Genomic DNA, 17312 nt, shown 5'->3' with positions numbered 1-17312 from the left:
CTCGCCATAAATACAACAAAAAGGGAGGCCCCTTATCATCGATCTTCAATTTTAATCGGACAGCACTCATTGATATGAGAGAAGTATCCCCTGTTCATTAATGGAATGTTCAAACTTCCTCGCTCGAGCCTTCTTATTCGCGGCCTCCCACCATACCAGTGCAACATAGGCGTAAACATACCATAAATTATATTGGGGGTCACTCCCACTTCCTATCGAACATCATCTTAGAGGAATAAAAAGCGCACAGTGCCTAACGGCTATTTTTTTCCGTATTCCTCTTCCAGAGCAGCTTTGAATCGAGGACTATGCCAAGGAACACCGCTTCCCTTGACAGCTGCTGGGTGATTCCGTCCAAGGACTGGAGTCTGAACTCCAGTAACTTGTATCTTCGAGTGAAGAGCACCATCTCCGTCTTCTTTGGATTGGTCCTTAACTAATTTGAAGTAGCTAGTTGCGACTATCTCCTCATTGAACCTGTTATCACTCGTTGTGATGTGTTTTTTTTTTTCATGTTTTTCCCGCTTTGGGGATAAGGACCTCCCGAAAAATAATTTTTTTTTGCCAACCGGGGGACTCATAAATAGCATGGAAGTTTTGTGCTCTTCATGGTAGTACGCTTATTTTAACAACTACCTCAACTAAAGTATTTGTTGAAAGTCATCAAATTTTCAATAATTTAGTCTGTCAAGTCTCTTGTAGAGACTGATAATGTCTTCGATTCAATGATAAAACTCGTTGAGAATTTAAAGTTTCACATACAAAATTGGTAGTTGGTTTTTTCTAAGAGTTATTATTATCTGCGCAGTGACAGGTTGAGACGTTACCTCATACATTCATCAATTAGTGTCTCCAGCGATGGATGAGATATTGATTGACCTGTAGTCCTTGGGTAGAGAGTGCCTTGCTTTTCCTACCTGCGGGTTGAAAATCACTTCAGCATCCCGTCAAGTAGCTTCTTAAAATCATCCCATCCCATGCCCTACCTTCCATGTTAGGGCATACAGTTCTGTTCGTTGCAACATAGCACGCAGTACGCCTTCGGTCCCATACACTTCCAGACCTGAAAAGAATTAACCGCCCAGATTCCGGGTTCCGCATCCTTAGAGACCACCTTGCGGAGGACTTATTCACTTCCCCTATCGATTAGCAACCGAATTTTAAAACCCTTATTGGGCGATTTTATCTAACTCTTGTTTTTGTCCACAGATTTCCTGCTCAGGTCCCAGTCGTCACCCAACATGGTTTTAGAAAGCTTCCTCGCCTAGTCGGTCTAAGATTCCTTAAGTTCCAGTTCCGCCAAATAGGCTGTGATCTCATACCCGTGTGGGTTAGAAGGCCGTACTCTTGTTAACTACTCAACATGACTCTTGCCAGCAGCTTCGCTGCCCATTCAATCTGCTTTTTGCCAATAAGCAAATGACTTATGGTTCTCTCTATGCGTAGCGAAACCATGGGGTTCCTGTATGCCGTATAATAAAATACCTAGTTTGGCAAGTTTGTCTGTTCTCCAACTCGTTGGAATATCACTGTAGACTGGTCACCAGAACATACGGGTTTTATTTATATCTTATCATCGTTTTTCGCTTACTGAGATTTCGAATAGGACATATTTGAAAGAATGTGAATAAAATTGGGGCTATTACAGACCTACAGAGAAGAACATACCTTTCGTTACTATATGAACATCACTATTTATAGGGATGTCCATTAGCATTAGTATCCAACATGAGGTTCGTATTTCCCAAGAGATCATAAAACATTATATCACAAAATCTGTTTTAATTCATATGGCGAATTCCAATCAAAATATCTCAAAGTATTTAGCATTGTACAATTTTTTTTTCAAACAATCGAAGCAACCACCTTACGTAAGTTAAGTACGTTTAGATTTTTATTTTCTGTTACATACAAAAAAAAATTGCAAACAACAATTAGTGAAATCCATCGTGCGTATGCAACGAGTTCAAGGTACGAACTTTAGGAGTAGTGCTACTAACGTACCGGAGTACAGTAGGTCAATACAATATAAACCCAACGCAAGAGTTTCTCACAGTGTACATACATGCAAGAACAAAAAAACACACAATCACACATACCCACACACTGACACCTTAAACACACACACACACATACATTCGTAGTACACTGTAAAAAACTTCAAGTGTAATCAAACACTGATTACAGCTACATACAGCCGACCGACCTAACTCAATTTGTATCATATATTCAATGGCTTTTCCTATCCTTTCGTTCTATTCTGTTTTGTGTCTTTTGCTTTGTGCCTTTTTCCTTTGGGCTTTACTTCTGGTTTAGTCCCATTTTCGGTTACTTGAACCAAACTCAACAACAACAACCATCATGTGTTATTAGCTTTGTTCTGTATACTATACTTACATCATATACTCGTATATACCTTAATATCGAACATTTATTTTGGTTTTATTGTTTTGGTTCTTGTTTCTGTTTCTGTTTTAAAAACTAAAACCTTAATTCATATATGCTAAAAACGATCAAACAATTTTAAATGCTCTTCTTTACGTTTTTACATGCGCTCAATGGGACATTTGATGCCTAAATGTTTGATGATGATAATGCTTGCTTGCATCGTGAGCTTCATTGATTGGCAGCAGATGTCAACGAGTCGGCAGTTTTGCTTCATCTGGTTGGGTCTCATAGTATTTAGTTGATGGCCGAATGAGCTCAAATGTCCCAGTGCGTGCCTGTGTTTCTATAACAAAAAACAAACAAAAAAATGCAAAACGAAAACACATTCACAATGAAACCTTTAAAACTTTGCATTGAAAACAACAATCTTTCGAAATTTTGCTTTAAACAAAACAAATTTTTCAAAAACATTAAACACAAAAATTTGAAAATTAAAAATTATTTAATTCGGGTTTTGAAACATTGAAAACTAAAGGGTTACCCACCGGGCCAGCAGCAACGTATGATGCGGCCACAAGGACCTCAGGGTATGCAGCAGCAGCAACAGCAACAACAACAACCGTATGGACCTCAAGGCCCCATGGGTCCACAGCAGCGTTTCCCCGGCCAACGTGGACCTGCCCCTCCGGGACAAATGCAACCTGGTGGACCCATGCAGCAAGGAATGATGTCTGGCCAAATGCAACAGCAGCCTGGCATGCAAGGTCAGATGCAGAACCAGATGCAAGGTCAAATGCAAGGTCAGATGCAAGGTCAAATGCAAGGTGCTATGGGCCTTCGAGGTCCACTCAATCAACAACAGCAACAACAACAAATGCAACAGCAACAAATGCAACAGGGCCAAATGATGCCCGGTCAACAAGGTCTTACGCCACAACAACAGCAGCAACAACAAATGGCAACGGCTGCTCAGAAAAAGGCCCGCTATTTCGTTGCTATGTTCGACTATGATCCAAGCACAATGAGTCCCAATCCAGATGGATGTGACGAAGAACTGCCATTCCAAGAAGGTGATACAATAAAGGTAAGAACAAATCAATTGCAAGAACTGCTTTCAGGCTAGACTCTAGATATCTAATTACCAAAATCAAAATCAACAAAAAAACTAAAAACGATCAATTGGCTGGCCTTGAGATTTTGTAGAATTTGTATGTTAGGCTAACTTAAAATAAGGCTTGTTTTTTTCCTTTTGAAAAAAAAATCTATAATAGGCCGTATTTATATTGTGCCGAGCAGTCCTACACCTTTGCTTTCTTGTTAAGAAAAGAAATCTACATCAAATATTCTTGGTAAACTTTTTGGTTAGGTTAGGTTGATCAATAGGTTGAGGATAGTGAACCGACCGATGTCACTATGGGCATACACCTCCAAGCCAACAATCGGCTTATTGTGCTCTCTAACGACTGTTAAATAAGCTTGAGAAATCTATATATGGAATTCCTATCTGCTCAAACATTCCACCATCGTTCTCTATTCTATGTTCCTAAGTTGCTTCAAGTCTGGTTTCGTATACGCCGAAGTCTGTTTGCCGGCCATTGACATACGAAATATTCCAAAGTCATATAATCTTATTCACATGCCTTAGGTTAGGTTGAAAATAGGGTGATGATATAATCCACCCCATGCCACAATGGACAAACACCTAAGCCAGTAATCGGCTAATCGGTGCGCTCTAAATACTAAAAAAAAGTGACCTCGAAAAAAAATCTAAGTAAGGAATTCCGTGCTACTTACAAAATACTTTTTTGTTTTCCATGACACTGCCTTAATTTGGTTCATGTCTAGTATAGTGTTCCCACCTAAGTGCCGGTATCGCTTAGACGCGAAAGCCGGGCAATGACGAAGGAAATTTTTCAACGTCTCATTATCTTCCCCGTATGCCCTGCATATGCTATCACTTGCCGCACCGATTTTACATAAGTAAGCTCGTAGTCCTATGTGTCCCGTTATGACACCAATAGCTATACTGACCTCCTTCTTACTCCCATTCAGTAATAGCCTCGTCTTCTCACGATCTGGATCCCCCATAGGATTTTCGCCATCCTACCGACAGTTACGCTGTTCCTCAGTGTTACATGCGCATTCGTCGCACACGCCCTTAACTCGGACTACGTCGACACCAAAGGCTTTGGGTTAACCAAGTTTATTGACGGCAGTCCTCTGGCCTTCAACGCCAAATCATCTGCCCTTTTATTCCCCCTTACTCCGTTATGGCCCGGAACCCAATCGATGCGGATTTTCCATCCTCAGAGAAGGCGTTGATCTCCTTCTAACACTGCAAGACTGCTCGTGATCTTACCGTCCTGGTTGTTATTGCACTTATGGCAATTTTACAGTTCATGAAGATGATGATACTCGACGTCCTCGTGTTAGCACCACACTACGTCACGTATTTCGTGATCGCCCGGATCGCCGCCTGCAGGACTGTATCTCAGTCTAAAATAGATCTCGGTCGCTGGGTTCTTAACGTAGACCCCAGGCCCATTTTGTCCTCTAGCTTTGATCCATCCGTGTAACATGATCTTCCAGATGGCAATACTATGGTTCTGTCAATCCAAGACTGTGCCGCTGGCAGCAGTGTCTCGCACTCGACTTCAAGGTTCATCTCTGGTATCCGATCGGAAACCTATTCCCTTCCTTCCAGGTTTCCTATCGTCGCCTCGATTATACCGCGATGGTATGAGCTGCTCCCTTCCTTAATCCATTCTCCCATCACCTTGAATATCATAGCCGCAGTGGCTGCCTCACATTTAATCTGTATGTCAATGAGTCAGGTATCTAGAATAGTCTTCAGTGTCTTAGTGGGCGTGGTCCTCATCGTTCCGCCTATGCCAACACAACATGCTCAATGAACCTGTTGTATGGTCCTTATGTTGCGCTTTTTCTCAGTCCACCAAACTAATGAGGCATAGCAGTCCACCAAAAAAATGAGGTGTAAGTAAGTATTATTCTAATCATTTATGCTCGGATTCAGGCCCCATTTTGAGCCTACGGCCCGCTTATATAGTGCACAACATCTGTGAGCCTTCTCAGTACGCTCCTGAATGTGACACTTCCAATTCAGTTTCCTGTCGAAGATCACAACTTAGTATTTGTCATTGTCAGATATCAAATTTGTATTATTGAGGAAACGTGGTGCGTTAAATTGGCCCACCTTCGTCTTCCTCGTGAACAGGCATATTTCAGTCTTCTCTGGTTTAAAATCAAGACCTCTGGGTCTAGCCCAGCCATATGCCATATGCAAGACCCTTTCGGGTATTTCCAAGCCTCCGGGCTTGGGTAGAAATACCACCTCCTGCCTTCTGCCGGGCTTTCAGAATATATGCAAGTCCTAGGCACGCTGTGAAAATATTGGCCAGGTCTGCCTCATTCTGTTGTAACGCCGGAAATATTCCATCAGGTCCGGTTGACCGGTTTGAAGCTCCTCAACGATTCCTTCGCCATAAGTTCCGTACTTATAAACTTTCGATTAACATCATTATTTCAAGATTTCGGTGTCTCCGTGACTTCCGTCGCATCATGTGGAAAATGGATTTTCATCAAAAGCCTCAACATGTCCTCCGTTGTCTCTGCTCTCACTCGCATGTCTTCTACTAAAGCTTCAGTTTGGACATGGGTTTTTGAGAGAAACTTGTTTATCTTGGCGGCGTCATTAACACTAACGACCTGTTCGCAGAAAAGCTTCTAAAAGGCACGTTTTGCCGCTCTGGTAATCTTATTGCATTCCTTGAGCCGTGTATAATACACATCCCAATAAACTTCCGCTTTTTACGACGTGCTCTGTTAACAAGTCTGCGGACCTCTTTCCCAATATTGCGAATCTCCCCGATCATCCAGGTTTTTTCTTGGGCTGATTTCCTTTCCCGAAGAGGACAACTATCTTCGAGGGACCCCACCAGTGCAGTCGTAATCCTGTTGAGATTCTCCTCAATGTCTTCTATGCTTGGACAATCTAAATTATCTTGCCCAAGTCTTCTTTTGAGTAGCCTTCCGAATGTTGTCCAGTTGGTTTTCAACTAATTCCGGAAGCTTATCGGATTCGGCGCTGGTCGTGCTATTCTTAACCTAATGTAGCGATGGTCAGAGAAAGCGTGTTCCATGGAAACCATCCAATCCTGAACCTCATCGATAAGATTTTCCGAACATATCGTCACATCTAATACCTCCTCCCTAATCCTATTAACAAAGGTAGCGGTGTTACCAATATTAAGAGTTAATAGGTCGTTAGTGTTCAAGAACTCTGCCAGGGCTTGGCCCCGTTTATTAGTGTTGGTACTAATCCACGAAATGTGGTGAGAATTCGCATCGCATCCTATTAGTACCTCGTTTCCTGTCTGTTTTGCTTTCCTCAACAGCCGTTGCAGCTCTGACGTGGGTGGCTTTGTGGGAGAGTCGAAAGGCACATAAAGTGATGCCAGGTATGCTCCATAGTCTCCCTGTCTCACCGCTGTTGTATCCGACGTTGACAACTCTGGGGAAAATATATATTGAAATTCAAATTTTTAAAATAAATAGCATAGAATAATTGGTAACATGCCTAGCACACGTTGTCACTTGGGGCACCTATTCTGCGTAAATGAGCCTATGAGTAGGACTACGGGCTCATCCGTAGTTATATGTGCCTCGTGTTTACACGATCCGGATCCCCATTCTGGATGTTTCACGGTTCGACAATGTTGTATATGAGCTCGTCGCCCACGCCTTTAGCACGGACTGTGTCGCCGTGAAAAGCTTCAAAGCTTCAGGCTTCTTCAAGTTTATTGATTGCATTGCTCTGGCCCTTATAGACAAATTGTCATGAGACGCCACCATGTGTCACGGCTTTCTAGGGTGCTTAGGATTATGTTCTTTTCTATTGGAAGTATCGAACAATTCGGGCCATGCATCGGTTGAAAGTTGAAAACCATAGTAGAAGTCATTGCGCAAAATTTCAGCCAAATAGGATAATAATTGCGGCCTATAAGACCTTAAGAATTAAATTCGGTAGACCGGTTTGTTGGGAGCTATGTCCGATTATGGGCCGATTCATGCCATATTTGGCACGTTTGTTGAAGGTCATGGGAAAGGTCGATGTGAAAATTTTCTGCCAAATCAGACAAAATCTGCGCCCTCTAAGTGTTTAAGAATTGCAATCGGGAGATCGCTTTATATAAGTGCTAAAGGGTGATTTTTTTGAGGTTAGGATTTTCATGCATTAGTATTTGACAGATCACGTGGGATTTCAGACATGGTGTCAAAGAGAAAGATGCTCAGTATGCTTTGACATTTCATCATGAATAGACTTACTAACGAGCAACGCTTGCAAATCATTGAATTTTATTACCAAAATCAGTGTTCGGTTCGAAATGTGTTCAAATTTTGACAAATTTTGTTCAGCGATGAGGCTCATTTCTGGTTGAATGGCTACGTAAATAAGCAAAATTGCCGCATTTGGAGTGAAGAGCAACCAGAAGCCGTTCAAGAACTGCCCATGCATCCCGAAAAATGCACTGTTTGGTGTGGTTTGTACGCTGGTGGAATCATTGGACCGTATTTTTTCAAAGATGCTGTTGGACGCAACGTTACGGTGAATGAACACATTTCGAACCGAACACTGATTTTGGTAATAAAATTCAATGATTTGCAAGCGTTGCTCGTTAGTAAGTCTATTCATGATGAAATGTCAAAGCATACTGAGCATCTCTCTCTTTGACACCATGTCTGAAATCCCACGTGATCTGTCAAATACTAATGCATGAAAATCCTAACCTCAAAAAAATCACTCTTTATATATATATATATATATATATATATATATATATATATATATATATATATATATATATATATATATATATATATATATATATATATATATATATATATATATATATATATATATATATATATATATATATATATATATATATATATATATATATATATATATATATATATATATATATATATATATATATATATATATACAGACCAATCACGACAGTATGGGGCTCAATGAAATCGGTTTATAACCTCATTTAGCTACCATATAAACCGAACTTGGGTCTTGACTTCTGGAGCTTCTAGAGGGCGCAATTCCTATCCGATTAGGCTGAAATTTTGCATGAAGTGTTCTCGTAAGACTTCGAACAACGGTGCCATATAGACTATATCAATCCATAACCTGATATAGCCCCCATTTAAGCCGATCTTCTTATTAGACATCTTGGACTTCTAGAGGGCGAAATTCTTATCCAATATGGTTGAAATTTTGCATATGTCGTTTTGGAATGACTTCCAACAACTGTTCTAAGTATGGTCTAAATAACCTGATGTAGCTGCCGTATAAACCAGTCTCCCAGTTTGACTTCTCGAGCCGCTGAAGGGCGCATTTATTACTCGATATGCCAGAAATTTTGGAGACGGTGTATTTCTATTCAAAAAAGTCACTTGTTCTATTTGAAAATGTCATTCCAAGAACTTGACAAAAGCGCTCCATGGTAGAGATTCGGGAACTTAGCACGCCTTTACTTGTGTTTTTGTATAAGAATATAAAACAAATTCAAATATACTCTCTTTTCCTTAATGGATTGTTCGTGGATAATTTTGCAATTGCCATTGATGCACAATGAAGATGCACATATTATGCTCCAAGCCTATACTACAATATATGTATTACGAATATTATAGGCTTTGTTGTTCTTCTTGTGAAAATTGCTTTCTCTCTGACTTGGATTTTGTAGTTTTTAGCTTTTCCATGTATGAGATTGTTTTTTCTTAATCCTAGTACAGGCTCGATTTGAGATATTTGGTTCAAGAAAGAATGTAAATCTCAAGAAAAGGGTGTAGGACTCTCTTTTTAAAAACTTAGCAAGCACTCTCACATACACTATTCCGTTTACATTTAATATTGGAATGATTGTTACTTAATACAATTTGTAATGAAATCAAGTCTGTAGTTGATCAGCTATGCCAAAGTAAGTTCGTGGCCCCGCTATGACTAAGAGCCAAGGTAAGACTAGTATTACTGATATAAAATCCAGACGAAACAATATAAATAAATTACATATCTAAAGAACCTTTTGGGCGATTCCGGAAAGTTTGAACCCGCCTTAAAAGTACTCATGTAAATTCCATACAGTTTGATTGGCGGAGATACCAACATTAAGTTCGATCGGATATAATAGTACATTTAATTCGATGCGATGCAATTTGATGCAATCATTCAAGAAATTAGATATTCTCATATAACTCACCACCCACCCAATCGCCCCCTTTATATTCCTCACCTATAGTTATTCTAATTTCCTTATTTATCGATAGAAAAGTTTGAACTGGCAACAATATATATACATACATTTAATAATAGCAACCTTTAACAATAATAATAATTTTAATAATATACAGTACTAAGATTATCCTTAGCCTAGTAAATTTTTATTTTCACTTTGGTAATAAGATTTGTTGTATGTACTGCATTCTAATCTTTCATTCTCGTATATCGTAAACGTTATAATGTTACAACGTTTCACATAAATCACAAAAAAGAAGTGTTTCGTCCTATATGATCGATGCATGGATTAATTGAAGCATATCGTGTTTTCTTGCTTTCCCTCCCATCTAGGTTTATGGAGATAAAGACGCGGATGGTTTTTATTGGGGTGAATTGCGTGGTCGCCGTGGCTATGTACCCCATAACATGGTGACGGAGGTTGATGATGGCACCGGCCAAATGGGTCAGATGCCTCAACAACCTGGTGGCACGGCACAAGTAATGCCTGGTCAAGTGGGCACCCAGCAGAGCATGCGGAATGTGAGTCGTGATCGTTGGGGCGAACATTACTCGAATATGCCTGTGAAGCGCATGATCGCCCTTTACGACTATGATCCACAAGAGCTGAGTCCGAATGTGGACGCTGAAGTGAGTACAGCCAATTCCTGTATATTTTGTATGTATTTATTACTTTATCTATATATATATGTGTATAAATATCTACCTATGTGTGTTTTATTAGCGTAAAGCTGCTAATGCGGGTGGAGGTCTCTTTGGGGGATTTCTTGATAATCTAATGCCTTCGTTTACTCAGGATGTCAAACCACGACGTAACGTGAGTTTCGGTAGCACAGTGGCTAACATCAAAAGAATAATGAAGCTAGAAGTTGTTGTTATAAGAGCTAACAATTTCCAACACAATTGGGATATTCCTATGAGGGTTTTATATGTAAATAATTGATAATTGTAAATAAAGTTGAGATTTAAAAAGAAAATCTATTAAAAAAAAACTAACCCAAAAATTTTCATATTATATTCTTTAGCACTCTAGAGCAGTTAAAATAAGTAAAAAGGCGTTAAGTTCGACCGGGCCAAACTTTTGATACCCACTACCTCGATTATATATGTAAACCAGCTTTCGTCATAATCCGATGAAAAATGCATAATTTATGCCTCCATAGCAGCTTTATCGAAATATGGTCCGATTTGGATCAAATTCGACACGCATATTGAGTGGTCTAATAAGAAGAAGTCACTGTTCAATTTTGCAGAACGAAATATTGGTCTTTTTGATAGCTATATACAAATATAGACCGATCTGTACGATATACGACACAGACATTAAAAAGCCTAAGATAAGTCAAACCGAGAGATCGGTCTATATGGCAGCTATATCCAGATCTGAACCGATCTGGGTCAAATTGAAGAAGGATGTCGAAGGCTCTAACACTACTCACTGTCCCAAATTTCGGCGAAATCGGACAATAAATGTGCCTTTATGGGTCCAAAACCTTAAATCGATATATCGGTCTATATGGCAGCTATATCCAAATCTGGACCAATCGGGGCCAAAATTCAGAAAGTTGTCGAAGAGCCTAACACAACTCACTGTACCAAATTTCGACGAAATGGGGAAATAAATGCGCCTTTCATAAGGCCAAAACCTGACATCGAGAGACGGGTCTTTATAGCAGCTATATCCAAATCTGAACCGATCTGACCAAATTAAGAATAATGTTGAAGGGCATAACACAACTCACTGTCCCAAATTTCGGTAAAGTCGGACAATAAATGCGCCTTTTATGGGCCCAAGTCCTTAAATCGGCGGATCGGTCTATATGCGAGCTATATCAAGATCTTCGAACTTAATCTGCTTATGGACAAAAAGAGAATCTGTGCAAAGTTTTAGCTCAATATCTCTATTTTTAAAGACGGTAGCGTGATTCCAACAGACAGACGGACAGACGGTCGGACATGACTAGATCGTCTAAGATTTTTACGCTGATCAAGAATATATACACTTTATAGGGTCGGAAATGGATATTTCGTTGTGTTGTAAACGGAATTGCAAAATCAATATACCCCCATCCTTCGGTGGTGGGTATAAAAATCATGGTGAAGAAAATCACGACGAAAGTTGAAACGATCCATGCTTGCCACTTGTTTAGATGCAGTTCAGGCCGCTAGTTTCAAACCTATATATTTCCTATTTCCAAAGTAATAAGAACTGGTTCCACTTTTGTTTACTTTCAGTGTAAGCAACTGGTGAACTTAACATGAGTTTGTGATTGCAGTAACCAGTTGACCTTGGAACTAGTACTTCTACTAATTCCAATCAACTTCGTAAATGTATTGCTTTACGATAATTGTATAATAAGTTAGTTCGAATGTACTCCCCCTGAGTACATAAGTTTTAATTTGAAATAATAATTATTAAATGCATAATAAGTTTAATATGATAAAGATATTGCTACCATATAGACCGATCTCTCGATTGAAGGTTTTGGGTCCATAAAAGGAGAATTTATAGTCCGATGTAGCCGAAATATGGGACAGTGAGTTGTGTTAGGCATCTCGACATCTTTCTGCCAATTGGATCAGATTTGGATATAGCTGCCATATACAGGGTGGCTGATGAATATTGCTACAATGATGAATATTGCTACATTTTTTTTTCGGTGTATGGAATACATTTTTCTTTTATTCATGTTAAATTAAATTATTAAATTAATTATTAAATTATTATTAATTAAATTAATTAATTAATTAATTAAATTAATTATTAAATTATTATTATTAAATAGAAAAAAAGTTATTACATTTTTTTTTGGTAGCGGCTTTCATCAGCCACCCTGTAGACTGATCTTTCGATGTAAGGTCTTGGGCCCATAAAGGACGCATTTATTGTCTGATTTCGCCGAATTTTGGGACAGTGCGTTGTGTTGGGCCCTTCGACCTCCTTCTTTAATTTGGGTCAGATCGGTCTAGGTTTGGATATAGCTGCCATATATACCGATCACTCGATTTAAAGTCTTGACCCCATAAAAGGGGCATTTATAATCCGATTTCGCTGAAATTTAACATAGCGGCTTATGTAAGGCTTTTCGACATTCGTGTCGCATATGGTTCAGATCGGTCTATATTTGGATATAGCTACCAAAAAAAAGAAAAACAATATTTTGTTCTACAAAATTTAACAATGACATGTACTTATTAGACCACTCAATGTCCGTGCCGACTTTAGTCTCAACAATATGGCAACCTTAATTGGCTAACTATACGAGTTTTTGGAATTTTGTGTATTTAAATACTAACAAAAGTACAAACAAGAAGCGTGCTAAGTTCAGCCGAGCCGAAACTTTGGAACACACCACCATGTATAATGCTAAAAATTTATACAAACTAAATTCTTCTGTCAAACCAGCAATAATCGAAAGACTGGTTTATATGGGAACTATATCAGGTTATTGACTGATTTGGACCGTACTTGGCAAAGTTGTTGGAAGACATCACAGAACACCGCTTGCAAAATCGGACAGAAGTGCGGCTAGTAAGAGCTCAAGAAGTCAAATCGAGAGATCGGTTCATATGGGAGCTATATCAGGTTATAGACCAATATGGACCGTACTTGGCACAGTTGTTGGAAGTCATAACAAAACACTATGTGCAAAATTTCGGACAAATCGAACAAAAATTGCGGCTTACAAGGGCTCAAGAAATCAAATTGGGAGATCGGTTGTTATGGGAGCTATATCTAAATCTGAACCGATATTGCCCATTGGCAATCCCCGACCTACATCGATATTAAGTGTCCATATAAAATTTCAAGCGGCTAGCTTTATGCGTTCGACCGCTATCATGATTTCCACAGACGGACGGACATGGGTAGTTTGACTCAGAATGGCGAGACGATTAAGAATATATTTATATACTTAATGGGGTCCTAGATCAATATTTCGGGGTGTTACCAACGAAATGACCACGTTAGTATGCCCCCATCCTATGTTGGTGTGTATTCGAATTACGAAACGGGTAAACCTTGTACAGGGCGGATGGAAAGAGGTAGAATATTTAAATTTGACTTAAAAGACATCTGGTGCAAAACGAAGAGGGTGAAAATAATAAATGGAACAAGTAAAAGCATGCTAAGTTCGGCCGGGTCGAATCTTATATACCCTCCACCGTGGATCGCATCTGTCGAATTCTTTGAGCAGTATCTCTTTTTAGCAAACAAAGAATAATAAATAAGGACGGAGTAGGAGGACGAAAAGGAGGTGGAGCTATATCAAGTCATAGTCCGATTCGCGGCTCAAGAAGCAAAATCGGGAGATCGGTTTATATGGGAGCTGTATCAAGCTATAGATCGATTCAGACCATATTGCACACGTATGTTGAAGGCCATCGGAATATAATTGCTTTCTCTAGAGGCTCAAGAAGTCAAGATCCCAGATCGGTTTATATGGCAGCTATATCAGGTTATGTACCGATTTGCGCCATATTCATTACAGTTTTTGAAAGTCATATCGAAACACCTCATGCAAATTTCAGCCAATTCGGGAATTGCGCCCTCCAGCGGCTCCAAAAGTCAAGATCCAAGATCGGCTTATATGGCACTTACACCAGGTTATGGACCGATTTGGACCATACTACGCACAAATGTTGGTAGTGATACCAAAACACCACGTGCAAAACTACATACAAATCGGATAAGAATTGCGCCTTCTAAAAGCCCAAGAATTCAAGACCCAAGATCGGTTTATATGCCAGCTATATCAGGTTATGAACCAATTTGAACCATACTTAGCACAGTTATTGGAAGTGATATCAAAACACCACGTGCAAAATGTTAGTTAAATCGGACGAGAATTTGGCTCTCTAGAGGCTCAAGAAGTCAAGACCCAAAATCTGTTTATATGGCAGCTATATCAAAACATGGACCGATTTGGCCCACACAATCCCAACTGACTTACACTAATAAGTCACGACGATCAAGAATTTAAATACTTTATGGGGTCTTAGACGCATATTTCGAGGTGTTACAAACAGAATGACGAAATTAGTATAGCCCCATCCTATGGTGGAGGGTATAAAAATAGTACTGGTAATGGGAGAAAACGTACGTTTAATACCGCAAATGGTATCATTTGGTATTTTCTTTACAGATGGCGCTAGAGGTCTGAAATTTGGCATTTATGTATAACTAGGAAAAATATGATGGGTGACAAAATGATCTGTTAAAAATTCGTACATTTTGGTACCAAAATTCGTACCATATTGTACTTTCTGTTCAGATGGAGCTTGAGGTCTGAAATTTGGCATTCAGGAAAAACTAGGAAAAATATGACGGGTGACTATGATCTTTTTACAATTTGTGCATTTAGGTACCAATATTAGGACCATTTGGTACTTTCTGTGCAGATTGAGCTAGAGGTCTGAAATTTGACATAGTAAAAAGTAGAAATATGTAATGGTTAACTAAATGATTTTTTCACAATTCGAGCATTTTGGTACCAAAATTGGTATTATTTGATACTTTCTTCATAGATGGCATGTAGGTAAAACTTAGAAATATATGATGGGCGACTATATGATTTTTTCACATTTCTAGCATTTTGGTACCAAAATTGGTATTATTTGGTACTTTCTTTATAGATGGAGCTAGAGGTCCGAAATTTGGCATGTTGGTACAACTAAGAAATAAATGATGGATGTCTAAATTATCTATTCAAAGTTCGTACATTTTAGTACCATTTTGTACTTTCTGTTCAGATGGAGCTTGAGGTCTGAAATTTGGCATGTAGGTACAACTAAGAAATATTTAATGGGTGACTATATGTTCTTTTCAAAAATTCGTACATTTTGGGTCCAAAATTTGTACCATTTGGTACTTTGTTAATTTCGCATGTATGTACAAGAAGTCAATATATAATGGGTGACTTAATGATTCATTCAAAATAGGTAAATTTTGATGCCAAATAGTGCAAAATAGTACGAAATGGCTTATCCTCGCCTACAGCCAACAGGGACTGCTAAAACTAAGCAATTAGACCAACAAACAAACTTTATTTACTGAGTGATCTGAAGCTCTCAAAATTGGGATACAGCTACACTTTGACTATAAATTTTGGGCGAACAGAATGTTTTTTTATACCCTCCACCATAGGATGGGGGCTACTAGTTTCGTCATTCTGTTTGTAACTACTCGAAATATTCGTCTGAGACCCCATGAAGTATATATACTCTTGATCGTCGTGACATTTTATGTCGATCTAGCCATGTCCGACCGTCAGTCTGTCGAAAGCACGTTAACTTTCGAAGGAGTAAAGCTAGCCGCTTGAAATTTTGCACAAATGCTTCTTATTAGTGTAGGTCGGATTGTGAATCGGCTATATCGGTCCATGTTTTGGTATAGCTGCCATATAAACCGATCTAGGGTCTTGACTTCTTGAGCCTCTACAGGGCGCAATTCTTATCCGATTGGAATGAAATTTTGCACGACTTGTTTTGTTATGATATCCAACAACTGTGCCAAGTATGGCTTAAATCGGTCTATAACCTGATATAGGTGCCTGTTTATGCCAAAATACCATAAACAAATCCTCATACCTAAATCCCTAAAACTTCGTTCAAAAAAAATCCCCAAATACAATTAATATATCTAAGACGTTGCCACAAGTTTATGCTACAACGGCTGTAGCAACAACTTAACGAATAATTTTGACAATCGTACTAAGACGACTTCCGATAGAATTTCGTTAGCATACCTTCTTGTTCACTTGCAACCGTTGTACTGGTAAGACTACGAAAATAAATCCCCTTAAATCAATCCAATCCTAATTCGTTTCAATTTTCCTATTTCTTGTCTTCCATATTGCACTGGAGCAACCAAGTCTCATCTACTCTAACCATTTGAGATTTTGAATTGTTTTCGGCTCATGAGATGTCTCATTTCTCCTCCAAGTAGACTTCAGCTGTTCCATCTCAGCAGTTGGTCCTTCGAGCCGGATAGCTACGTATATTTGGAGACATTTGCTCTTGGGAGACACTCACTGGGATTTCCTACTCCAATCCAAATCTCTACACTACTCATCATCTCAACAGGTTAGTTTACATTTCTTATTGTACTCCCATTCAGTTGCGAATATAGTGCGAAAGTGATCTTTAACAAGTGTTTTTACGGCAAAATTATTTTGCGTTAATTTGGTGAAAAAGCGCGCCAAAAATACTACAAGTTCCAATAAATCGAATACCAGCCAAAACACATATATTCCTGTCCATATATGATGATCCAACGACAGTTCCGTTTGGTCCAGCTATAACTATAAGCTCGAGTGGAAATAACCAAGGAAATATAAATTAATTTGCTGCCCAACGCATAATTAAACTCCAACATTAAAGAGGGAATACCCATTAAAAGGCATATAGAAACAAGTGGATAGTGGTGTCCAAGATCTACAGTGAGTTTTTTCATATTTTTTTTTGGTTAATATAATTCCCTTTGAAAAAAACCACGTGTGATACAACAGTCAAAGAGTTCCCTTCAAATTCGCCATAAGGGGATAGTATTAGCACCGTCCGTCCGTCCATTAAATGCGGTTTCTTTTGTTTCTTT

The 17312-nt window shown here is 39.0% G+C and overlaps 1 protein-coding gene across 16 annotated transcripts in view; it reads left to right on the top strand.

The window, feature by feature from the left end:
• The window catches only part of LOC106081644 (uncharacterized), a 235329-nt gene that overhangs the window by 165399 nt on the left and 52618 nt on the right, over nucleotides 1-17312 (top strand). For all 16 annotated transcript variants that reach the window (XM_059363308.1, XM_059363310.1, XM_059363309.1 and 13 more), the window contains 2 exons: nucleotides 2924-3472; nucleotides 10052-10348. In XM_059363308.1, the coding sequence (XP_059219291.1) occupies nucleotides 2924-3472; nucleotides 10052-10348 (846 nt within the window). The remainder of the gene's footprint in view (nucleotides 1-2923; nucleotides 3473-10051; nucleotides 10349-17312) is intronic.

This window comes from Stomoxys calcitrans, chromosome 2, assembly GCF_963082655.1.
Source record: "Stomoxys calcitrans chromosome 2, idStoCalc2.1, whole genome shotgun sequence".
NCBI classification, from domain to species: domain Eukaryota; kingdom Metazoa; phylum Arthropoda; class Insecta; order Diptera; family Muscidae; genus Stomoxys; species Stomoxys calcitrans.
Note: the sequence above shows the minus strand (reverse complement) of the source record. Positions and strands in the feature narration are given on the sequence as shown.